General features: G+C 36.6%; 1 protein-coding gene and 1 long non-coding RNA gene across 2 annotated transcripts; one reads left to right on the top strand and one right to left on the bottom strand.

The window, feature by feature from the left end:
• Positions 1-6,527: 6,527 nt before the first annotated feature.
• Positions 6,528-8,915, top strand: LOC116211241 (dynamin-related protein 4C-like). The gene has a single exon (XM_031545529.1). The coding sequence runs from the start codon at positions 6,661-6,663 to the stop codon at positions 8,710-8,712; it is 2,052 nt and encodes a 683-aa protein (XP_031401389.1). The 5' UTR covers positions 6,528-6,660; the 3' UTR covers positions 8,713-8,915.
• A 960-nt stretch (positions 8,916-9,875) lies between these two features.
• Positions 9,876-11,407, bottom strand: LOC116211795. The gene is made up of 2 exons (XR_004157750.1): positions 10,926-11,407; positions 9,876-10,796 (listed from the first exon to the last, which is right to left on the bottom strand). It is a non-coding gene; the product is annotated as an uncharacterized LOC116211795 (long non-coding RNA).
• Positions 11,408-12,440: the final 1,033 nt, after the last annotated feature.

Here is a 12,440-nt window from a genome sequence, read left to right as displayed (position 1 = left end):
TTGGCAAAGAAAAAGATTACGTTTTATTCCGTGCAATGCACATGCTTCACTACTAGCCTCAAAACACTCGGTTGGATTTTTTGAGTTTTTGTTAAACAAATTCATAAATGTTTATAAATATATAGTTATAGATTTGTGGCACCACTCAATATTTTATTGATTTTTTGTGTTTCTATTTTAAATTTTAAAATTTTCTAAAAGATATAAATATAAACTTGTGGGACCGGTCGTTATTTTCTTAGATTTTTTAATATAGAGTTGCCTCCTGTAGTATTACGAAAGCCTAAAAATACACCCAAAGTTTACATTGTCTCAGAACGACCCCTACGAACATTCCAAGTTACCGCATTTTGATTAGTTATCTGTGGAAAATCGGCCATCGCATGGGCACCTGCATAACAGGATAGGCGTGAAATACATTAGTTTTTATGATCTTCAACAGGGATTTACATATTGTACTGCAGAAAGATGATTGTGTTTCGATAATATTTTTGTTTCATTGAACCTCATTTTTTGTAAAATTATGCATTTTTTACCACATTTTTCTTTTCCATAATATTTTTCTTTCATTGGACTGGCCAGTTCGGTCTGTAAATGATACGGACCATATGATTTATTCTCGTGTGCAACCAACTGTCGTCAAAAAGATGCGTAATATAAAGAGTAAAAATATGACTAGAGAACCTTCATATTCCAAAAATACGGACACGTATTGTACCGTCTTCACTAGGCCCGTTACTCAAAAATGCTAACTGCTTATGAGGTCTTTGGGCTTTACATATAAATTCTAGATCTCCCCCACGCACAACCGATGTGGAATTCGCGGGGCGCGACACATGTATGGTATAAAATTTATCTATTGAAATATAATGATTGGAATAAAAACAAGTAACGTGATTGCTTTTTCAAGTCAATCAATCTCCATGGTTCACATCTCATATTGAATATGATCTCATCGACTAGTTCATACATTCTCCGTAAAACACATAAGAAGCCTCAAAAGTGGAGCCTCAAAATCTGGAGGGAATTAGTAATTTAACCCCTTAACCCAAGGGGGTTAAATTCAAGGAAATGCAAAATAATAGTAAAGTAAGGACGAAATAGGATAATATCATTAAAAATAGTAAATTCATCCAGTATTGATTGGTTTAAGCGGTTTGGCGCTTATTCCGCTTAAGTAAGATCTTGGATTCGAATCCTTGTGAATGTAAAAAATTCACGCTGTGATAGATTTACCTCTTAGTGGGCTGATCCGACTCAATTAAATTAGTCTGGACCCAATTGAGATTCTGAATACTAAATACGTTACAAATTTTGTAGTTTTACCGGGAGTCCTGTCCTTGAACTAATCAAGCGCATAAATAGTCCTTCACTCGAGACACAGCTCCCTCTCGGTCCATACCTCGCATATTATATGGCTCAAATTGAGTATACATCCTCCTGCAAGATACTGCACACGTGTATATGCGGTTCACCTTTTGGTAAATTCTGCTAGTATATATCACCGAGAGACATCAAAAAGATATAGATAGTATTATTTTTCCTTGTATCGAAATTCACACTCTCTATGTCAGTTCTGTCAAGCAATCAACGAGTCACGTCAGCATTTCTGTAAAAAAATAACGGAAATTTTACAGCGGGATAAATTTAAAATCAAATCATTAATATTAGAATACCTCAGAAAAAAAAATTAATAATGAAATAAAATTAAAATAACATGTAAAGATCGTAATACATTATGGTAATTTTTTAATTAGTTAATTAGCTTAAAGATATGAGAGGACAAAGATGTCGCTCTGTTTTTTTTTGTTTTTTTTTTCAATAATGCAGAGGTATCGCTTTAGCAGCAATCATGATCAACAGTGCACTCTTTGCCTCTCCACCGCGGAAGTCTGCTAACTTCTCTGGGAAGGGGTAGACTCAAGCAAAGACCAAGGATTAATTGACCATACAGCCCATATACATGTATATGTTATTTGCCCTATACTAGGAAGTGCACGAATAGTTTATGTGAAACCGGTTTAGTATGCCACTCCCGTATTTGTGAATCGAGCTTCACCTATGCTTGGTGAGTAAGTAAGCAACGTTTAGCTTAAGAATTATGATAATAATGCATATTAAAAATTTTGCCAGAGTTATAGAGAATTTCTTTTATTTTTTCCTTTTCGTTTCCTTTTTTTTTTTTTTGCCCTGCCATATTTTCGAAAGAGCATAAAATTGGCTCAAGCAAGACCCAAGAGAAGAGAACCCTTCAATTTCTTCTGCTAACTTCTGTCCCCACTTTATTAATCTTTGTTAGTTAAATGTACCAAATGGCGCATAACTTCGAATAAGAAAACATTTATTAAATCACATAAAATTTCATAGTTCCTTCATCTATTATAAATAGAGTATCGAATATCTTCAATAATGCAATGGAATCAAATTATATAAAAACTTTTTATCTCTGGTCGGATGGATATCAAGGAAGGAATTGATTACACAATTCATCACACAACATAAAATACGAAATCGACATATAGTATGGTATTTTAAATTCTCTCATGTCCATCACGGCGTCGATCTATTGTAGCAGATGACATAGATATATAGGTCCTCACCTAGTTTGTCTACTTTTATCATATATTTATCTCAATATTAATTATAAGATATATATATTTATATATATATATATATATATAAGAGGTGCGGTAATTCATCTCGGTTGAACTGTATATGTGCTGTTCATGATGACAATCACGCCATTTAATCAAACAAGAGATGAGCTGCTTCACCATGGGAGTCTGCCACCACTTCCGTTTTTTTTTTTTTGAACAATCAATGAATGTCTATTGAGAGTACAGAGGAAAATATCCAAGAGGGAAAATTATAGGCACCGAAAAAAATGCAATAGATCCACTAAAATCACCGCAAAGAAAAATACATGTGATTGAATAAGATCAAATAAACATAGATACAATCGTAAAAATCCTTCAAGTTTCTATAAATCAGTACTCAACCTTGCTACTACACTATGTATCCTTTAAGTTTGCCCCCACTTCCTTGTTGGTACTATTTACGACATGCATGAATTACGTGTAATGGATTGATATCAGTCATCCTCTTGTATAGATGGAAAAGAGGAGTGTCTTTCTTTTGAATAGGTGGGACTCACGCGCCTCCCTCATTATATTTTTTTGTTATCAAGAAGACTCATGAGTCTAATGTAATCAAAAATTTAATTAGCCATAATAAGTCAAAAGAATTTAATGATAATTCAAATAGCTATTCAGACAAACGTTTCCCAGGATAAAACGGCAACAAGCGAAGCAGCAGCACAAACAACAATGCTTCAGCGAATTCGAAGAGAAGCGTGAACACTTTTGAGGTCAAATCCTTCGTAGAAAAATTATAGCCAACCACTTGTGCAAATTCTTTGGTCTTAGTAAAAGGAAGTTGTTCTTCTCTGGAGAATTGCAACCAAGGAAAGACTTTTCTTCTACTTTTCAATCGGCTACAGGAAACAATGGAAGGCAGGAGGTTTTTTCTTTTGTCCTATTTTCTTTTTGCCGTGTGCCCCTTATATAGATTATGGGATCAACGCTTCTATGACTCTTCCTATTCTCCTTTTATGGAAAATAACTCACATATATTCAATAAATGTGTTAATGGTATTTGATTATTTATGAATGCAATTCATTCATTTCTTGTAACCACTAAAAAAATCAAGAGTCATTAGCTCGTGAGCAATTTTCTCATTCACCCATTAGTCATAATTTTCAACATCTAATACAATAAAATAAATATCCTAATAATTAAAAAGGAACATAAATAGTCTCATAATGAATATTAAATGTGAAAACATCAGATTATCAGGCGAAGGCACCACCTCTTTGATTAGTTAATTAGCTAAAAGATATAAGAGGACAAAGGTATCGCTTCCAGCTGCCATCATGAGCAACAATAGTACACTCTTTTCCTCTCCACCATGGAAGTCTGTTAACTTCTCTCGGAAGGGTTAGACTCAAGCTATTGAGCAAAGACCATGTATATGTTATTTGCCCCCGCAGGAAAGTGCACAAATAGTTCATGTGCACAAAGCTGAGACTTTTTGTTCGGTACGATATAAAGCCAATATTTTTCTAGGTAAATTGCACCGGTGGTCCAAAATGTTTTACAAATATTTCATGATGGTCCAAAAAGTTTTTTTCATTACATGATGATACAAAATATTTCAAAGTTGTTTCATGATGGTACAAACCGTCAACTCGAGTTGACGCCGTTAACATTTTGCTGACGTGGAACGTCCTATGTGTCACTTTTGTTACGTGGAATCAATCATAGTGCGCCACGTCATTTAAGACAAAATAAAATTTTAAAAAGTTCAAAAAAATACAAAAAAATAATTAAAAAAAACAAAAAAAGAGTAAAAATTTTGAAAATTTTAAAATTATTTTTAAAAATTTAATTTTTTTAAAAAAATATATAAAATACAAAAAATACAAAAAAGAGTAAAAATTTAGAAAAAAATACAAAAATTTATTTTAAAATTTTGAAAATTTTAAAATTATTTTTTAAAAAATTTAATTTTTTTTAAATTTTTAAATTTTTTTTATTTTTAAAAAGGGTAAATTTTAATTTTTTAAATAATTTTCCTTTTAATTTAAATTTGAATTTAATCTTAAATATTTAATAATTAATATATAAAATTTTTTAAAAATTCTTTAAAATTATTTTTAAAAATTAAAAAATATTTAAAAAATTTAAAAATAATTAAAATTTTTAAAAATATTTTCAAAATTTTAAATAATTTTTTATTTTTTCTAATTTTTACTCTTTTTTGTATTTTTTTGTATTTTTATATTTTAAATGAATTAAAATTTTTAAAATTTTTAAAAATAATTTTAAATTTTTAAATTTTTAAAATAATTTTAAAATTTTCAAAATTTTAAAATATTTTTTTTTATTTTTTATCAAAATACTTACTCTTTTTTTTTTCAAAATTTTTACTCTTTTTTTGTATTGTTTTGTATTTTTTATATTTTTAAAACAAATTAAAATTTTTAAAAAATATCGGCACCGAAAAAAATGCAACAGATCCACTAAGATCACCGCAAAGAAAAATACATGTGATTGAATAAGATCAAATAAACATAGATACAATCGTAAAAATCCTTCAAGTTTCTATAAATCCGTACTCAACCTTGCTACTACACTCTGTATCCTTTCAACTTGCCACCACTTCCTTGTTGGTACTATTTACGACATGCATGAATTACGTGTAATGGATTGATATCAGTCATCCTCTTGTATAGATGGAAAAGAGGAGTGTCTTTCTTTCGTATAGATGGGACTCACGCGCCTCCCTCATTATTTTTTCTTGGTTATCAAGAAGACTCATGAGTCTAATACAATAAAATAAATATTTTAATAATTAAAAAAGAATATAAATAGTCTCATAACGAATATTAAATGTGTAAACATCAGATTATCAGGGGAAGGCACCACCTCTCTGATTAGTTAATTAGCTAAAAGATATAAGAGGACAAAGGTATCGCTTCCAGCTGCCATCAAGGGCAACAATAGTACACTCTTTTCCCCTCCACCATGGAAGTCTGTTAACTTCTCTCGGAAGGGTTAGACTCAAGCAATTGAGCAAAGACCAAGGATTGAATTGACCATACAGCCCACACATGTATATGTTATTTGCCTCAGCAGGGGACTGCACAAATAGTTTATGTGCACAAAGCTGAGACTTTTTGTTCGGTAGGATATAAAGCCAATATTTTTCTTCTGATTTCACTTTCTTCTATGTTTACTGTTTATCATTTTACTTTCATTGTTTAATGGCTATACGTGACTAAAGACAGGATAGTACATTCACTTTATTAGCCACCCAATGCCATTTCTTCCTCTCTCCACTTTTCTGTCCTTTTCCTCTACCACCCGAAGTCAAGACGCGTACTCAATTTTCTCACTTGTAGCAAAATTTTCCAATCTATTTATTTTCAATACATTAATTTTGTGCGTAACAATGTTTTCTACAAATTTACTTACTATAGATTCATTAGTTTTTCTTGCAATGTTTTTTTTTTCCCAATAACTGTTTTTCTTGCAATGTTTATCATAACGTGAATCCATATCCATAAAATGTTTAATAAAATTCAAGTATAGCATGGGCATGCATCTAGTGTAACTGTTTTTTACCTTGTGGGTGATTCTGCATTTTGTTTCATTCAAGTAATGTCTCAGGTGCAAGTCTTGTGATTTGAAAAAATCCACAATTGTAGGCCTATATCACTCTAACCAAGATTAAATGGACCCATTCCATTTCAGGTGTGAGTACTGAGATTAGAAAAAAAAATTCACGATTATAGGTCGATATCGCTCGAACCTAAATTATTTGGACTAGTTTAATTTTTGGATAGTAAGTGGTGAAAACCAAAGAAATAATATAATTAATTTATATACAAAAAATTTAAAATAATAATTTTTTAAAAAACATAGCAGTTTGGGTTTGTTTATACTGGCAACACAGGTGGTTTCAATCTGTCTTGAACATTCAAGAGTCTATTCCATCCACCCCTCTAACTCTTAAGTATTCTATTCTCTCTCTCGAAGTATACTGAAATCCACCCAGTTATCTTAGTCGCATTCACGTCTCTTTCTTCACAGCCAAGCATGGACGCTGCCCCATTGAGCTCGGAGGAGATGAGACTGAACAACTCGGACAACCAAGTTTCCAATGGATTCCTCACTATAGTTCGCCATCCTGAGCCTCGCCCCTTGGCTTCCCATCCACCGATTGTTTCCTCCTACAATGACCGCATCAGGCCTATCCTTGATGCCGTGGACCGACTCCGGAACCTACAGGTCATGAAGGAGGGCATCCAGCTCCCGACAATTGTGGTCGTAGGTGACCAGTCTTCCGGAAAATCTAGCGTGCTCGAGTCGCTTGCTGGGATCAACCTTCCCCGGGGACAAGGGATTTGCACTCGTGTCCCGCTCATCATGCGGCTCCAGAACCACCCCTGCCCTGACCCAGAACTTTACCTGGAGTTCGATGGGAAGCATGTCGAGACTGACGAGGATAATGTTACGTTCGCTATCAGTTCTGCCACAGAGGAGATCGCTGGTCACCAGAAGGGCATATCGAACACTCCTTTGACTCTGGTGGTTAAGAAAGACGGCGTCCCTGACCTCACCATGGTGGACTTGCCAGGGATCACGCGGGTCCCTGTCCACGGGCAGCCCGAGAATATCTATGAGCAGATATCGGAGATGATCATGGAGTATATAAGGCCCGAGGAGAGCATAATCCTCAACGTGCTCTCAGCCACGGTGGATTTCTCCACCTGCGAGTCCATCAGGATGTCTCAGATGGTCGACAAGACTGGCCACAGGACCCTGGCAGTTGTGACAAAGTCGGACAAGGCTCCTGAAGGACTGCTCGAGAAGGTCACTGCCGATGATGTGAATATTGGGCTCGGTTATGTCTGTGTGAGGAACCGTATCGGGGATGAGACTTATGAGGAGGCAAGGATGGAGGAGGCGAAGCTGTTCGATGCTCATCCCCTACTGTCGAAGATTGATAAGAGGATCGTTGGGATCCCTGTTCTGTCTGAGAAGCTGATACAGATTCAAGCCACTATAGTCGCAAAGTGCCTGCCAGAAATTGTGAGGAAGATCAACGAGAAGCTGCACAACAATGTCGCCGAGCTTAACAAGATGCCAAAGGTTCTTTCTACAGTTGCAGAGGCCATGACTGCTTTTATGCAGATTATGGGATCGGCCAAGGATTCTCTCAGGAAAATTCTTCTGAGAGGTGAGTACGACGAGTACCCACATGAAAAGCAAATGCACGGCACTGCAAGATTCGTTGAGATGCTGGACCGGTTTGCTAATGAGCTTCGGATGGATGCTGAGAGTGGCAAGAATAGTAGCTTCTTAATGGAGGAGATTTCTTTGTTGGAGGAAGCCAAGGGGATCCGCCTCCCAAACTTCATTCCCCGAACTGCTTTCCTTACTATTCTCCACAAGAAGGTGGAAGATATTTCCTGTAAGCCTTTCAAGTTCATGGGCGAGCTGTGGGATTACATTGAACTAGTGGTAATAACTGTCCTCATGGATCACTCCAAGAATTATCCCCCTCTTCAAGCATGTATGAGGAGGGCTGCACAAAATCTGATCGCAAAGATGAAGGAGAGGGCGATGATTCGGGTGACGGAGATCATCGAGATGGAGAAGCTTACTGACTATACATGTGACCCAGAGTATATTTCTGAATGGAATAAACTGATGGGGGAGGAGCCGAAGTTGCTGGCAGCTGTCAACAATGAGAGTTTCGAAAGGCCTTCCGCTGTGTCTCTAGAAGGGATCGGTGTGGTTGAAATTGACCCCCTGAGGCAATTGAAGCACCAAGTGAAGCAAGCTTTCGATCTGAAAATGAGGATGACTTCTTACTGGAAGATTGTAAAGAGGCGGCTCGTGGACACAATGGCAATGTTCCTGCTATTCAATGTCCAGGTTCTGGTGAACAGGGAGATGGAGGGGGAGATCGTGAACGATCTCGTCGGGCCCCATGGGGGTGGGATCGAGAGGATGCTAGAGGAGCCCCCCTCGGTGGCAAATAAGCGGGAGAAGCTGAAGAGGAGCATCAAGCTCTTAAGAGAGTCAGCTGACATTGTTGCTACAATTATTCACAGGGCTGCTGCTAATGCTGATCTCGAATAGTTGTTCAACAATTTATCATTGTTGTGTCCGAGTCTGTTCTTACTGCTTTTCTTTCATTCCTGCACTGTGTCTGCAAGTTTTAGTTCCTGTCTTGTGTCTGCAGACTTGCAGTATGTTTCGACATATCCCTCTATATTTGTATGCTGCATCTAATGCATGTTCGTGTGTCGTATCTAATATATGATTTCCCATATTTTCCTGTACCCGTGCATCTTTAAAAATTTACATAGTTTTCACTAATCCGGAAAAGGTTTGCCTCAACTTATAATCATTCTGTTCTGTCAGTGCTTCCATCTTCACATGTTTAATTGTCTAATTTCACTTGCAAAGATCAGCAAATACGGAGTAACTAATTGAGATGGGGAACATAATTCTATATCAGCAAATACGAAGTAACTAATTCAGATGAGGAACATAATTCTATTTTCAAACTAATCATAAAAATTCAAATGCAGGTTGATACTAAGTTTCGAGTTGCATAACTAAGCTCATATATAACCCAGAATAATACTCAGACATTTAAACTCAGTATTGTATAGGATGAATGAGCAAATAGTAATCTTCGAACACTAATTTTCAGTCACATTTCTGTATCTTCCTGGTCAGGCAGAGGGAACCAAAGGATCGCTGCAATTCCAGTCAACCGAACTAGTTCTGTTCAATAAAGCAATCCTATGAGAAAATTTGGTGCGAATTTTGGAAGGTGATAAAACACAATAAACTAAACTCAGTAATCTCATTCTGTTTCAATCCCACTCCTCATTTTCGAAATATGGTCTGAGTGGCTCTGCTTGTATTTAAGTCCTGCAAGTCCAAGTAGAAGCACTTAGCAATCACAGCTGGGTCGGGTCATTCTAGCACTCTGTGTGACTCTTCCGTAACTCTTGTGTTACATCCAGTAAATTAAGAAGAACAAGTCAATTCACGGTGCTCGTGATTTACGTATTGTACTGCAGAAAGATGACTGCATTTTTTTATCCATGAACCTGTGACATTACAAAATTGAGGAGCGTAAAACAGAATTCCTTGTTAGATAAATTTGTTAATTAGGAAGGGACCAAAAGATGTAAAGAGACAGTTCATGAGAATGCCTCTCTATGATCGCTTTCGAAACATTAAATCAGCTGGGCAAGTATGAAGGGTCATCGACCCCAAGCTCTTGATTTGGGTCTGAATGGATCTACATTGCCATTGTACAAGTTCAATTTCTTCAGTTGCAAGACAAACTTGATATGAATCAATTTTCCCTGCCAATACACATTTAGTCATAATGACTAAACAAGGAGCTTAGTGAAGAACCACATTAATTCACTACCTAACTGACTAAGAGCGTTAAATTGCCCATGAGCAGATAAAATCCTATCCTAAACTTGCAAAAAATGTTTCTAATTCTGTTTGTGCGCATAAAATCTCTGTTGATTTTAAGGGTTTCTGTATTCTCTATGATCCTGTTTGCCCTTGCGGTTTCAACTGTGAAGTGCCAAGTAACCGGGAATGAAGCAACTGCTTCCACCTCTTATTCATCTTGAACTGATTCAACCCACACAGCTTCCTTCTGCTTGAGCCAAATCAACACTGCAAGCAGGACTTTGCTCCAGTTCTTGCGCACTTTGTTCACCACATCATGGCAGTGCTCTCCATACGTCCGATGGATGCACCATGTCCGCCTCGATCAGGTGATCTCGAATGCCTGCGACAGGTCGAGAGTGATCCCCTTGTTTGAGGAAACTCTTGATGCATCTGTCATCAGGCCTTGCTGTCCTGATCACCTTGTCCAGGTCATAGTGATAATCCTCACAGCGGAACAGCCCCGTACTGATTCTCACTGGAATTCTTTCCGGCACTATCACCAGAACCCAACGAAGGAAAGCTGTTTTTCAACACCAGCAAATGGTTGGCTCAGTACCCGAACTGTAAGCTCTGATCTTTGTCTTGACTCAAACTTGACCTCCTGTAGAAGCCTGTAGCTAGGACTGAATCCCGCATCACTCAACTTAGTCTCGAGCTCCTTTGCCCTATTGATCGAAGAATTTGGAAAAAACCTCCTGCACTCATGGCTCAAGTTCGGGAAATCCTTCATAGACCTACAAACATTAGCATCAGAAAATGACTTGGAAATTGAAAGGGCCCATCGAGAGAGGCTAGAATCAGCAACTCACTGAAAGAAGAACAGAAGATAACATGATCGTCAACATCTGATTGGTCATTATTACCTCTTCTTTTGCTTTTTTAGTGTCTAGTAGACCATACTTGTTTCCTGACGTTGAAATTATCAACTCAGGTTCGATCGCAGCTTCATTGCTGTGCAGATTGTCATCGCCACTGACCTGGATCTTATGTTCGTCAGGCAAGAAGGCATTGGGAGACCATGAAGCAGTTTGGTGACTATAGGAAGAGTCTCGGGTCGTACAGAATCAAGATCAGCTACTTCAAACAAGTAATGGAATCCTCCCCGGTAGCATCTTCTACTTTGTCGAGGAATTCCATGGCATGCCAGATAGGGGCAGAATCATCTGCACCATTGGGGGAGACTGAAAACGAACCAAGAAAAAGAAAAATAACTGAAACAGAAAAAATATCCAAAGTTATAAGATGCCAATGGTATAAAAATAAAAATAAAAAGAAATGGCTAAAATGAAAAGGCAACTAAACTTATAAGAGTAAATGTATAATTTTCTCATCATATATATATATATATATATATATATATATAACGTCGAAGGGTAAGAATAAATGTCGTTCCTCCATTTGGAGGAATATTTAATGCATCAAAAATCCAAAAATAATGAAAATAATAAAATAAATGAATAAGGGGTTTTCCAATTTGCTCATGATTCAATTAAATCCATTGTTTCATTAATTAATCCCATCGTTGATAAGAATCATGGTGATCCAAATGCCTCAATTCATTTCCCTCTTTGACCAAAAGTAGTCGTCTCTTTACGAAAAAAGAAAAAAAAACGAAACCCCCTCAACTCCCTCCCTATGATCTCTGAGGCGCAATTAGTATTAGAAATTGAATTGTTCAATGATCATCAAAGAGGCGAGAGACAACGAATTCCTGGTGCTAGAACCTCGTAAATACATGCACCTGAAAAAAAAAAAAGAACTACTCATTTTTTTTCATTAAAGGAAAAAAAAACTTATTATTGCCGAGAAAAGTTGCCAAAAGAGTAAGACTATTTAATCATTCATTCAATCTGAGTTCTATCAGTACCCTAAAGCCCCCGCCCTTCTCGCTCTCTGCAATGAATTAACTTCCCCCCTCACTTGATCTTCTTATGGATGTTACTAAAAGGATCAACAGTCTTGATGGGTGTGGCATCGACACCAATGTCAAGAGGCAGCTCATTGCTTCCATCTCCTCAATCCGACAAACCTGGAAGTCGATTCTGAGGACCCGTTTCTTCCTAGAGGCCTACGACCTGAATGTTGGATGCAATAGCAATAAGAGAACAGAAAAAAAGATGTTCACGTACACAATGAAATACATCAACGGATGATTGTAACTTTAATGTTTATGCCGCAACATAGTAGTGAGTGGATCATATATGTCCTGTGAATCTATGCTTTGGTATATGACTTCTCAATGATCCCCACATCCCACTCGAAGGAGGAAATCTTATGCGTTTTGGATCTATATATGTATGAATGGATCTCTTTCCTTTAAATTAAATAATAAGTCATTATTGAAACCATTTCATTAGTATTTATTTTCATATATAAGA

This window comes from Punica granatum, chromosome 6, assembly GCF_007655135.1.
Source record: "Punica granatum isolate Tunisia-2019 chromosome 6, ASM765513v2, whole genome shotgun sequence".
In the NCBI taxonomy this organism is placed as follows: domain Eukaryota; kingdom Viridiplantae; phylum Streptophyta; class Magnoliopsida; order Myrtales; family Lythraceae; genus Punica; species Punica granatum.
The sequence above is the reverse complement of the archived record's forward strand: the minus strand, read 5'-3'. Positions and strand labels throughout refer to the sequence as shown.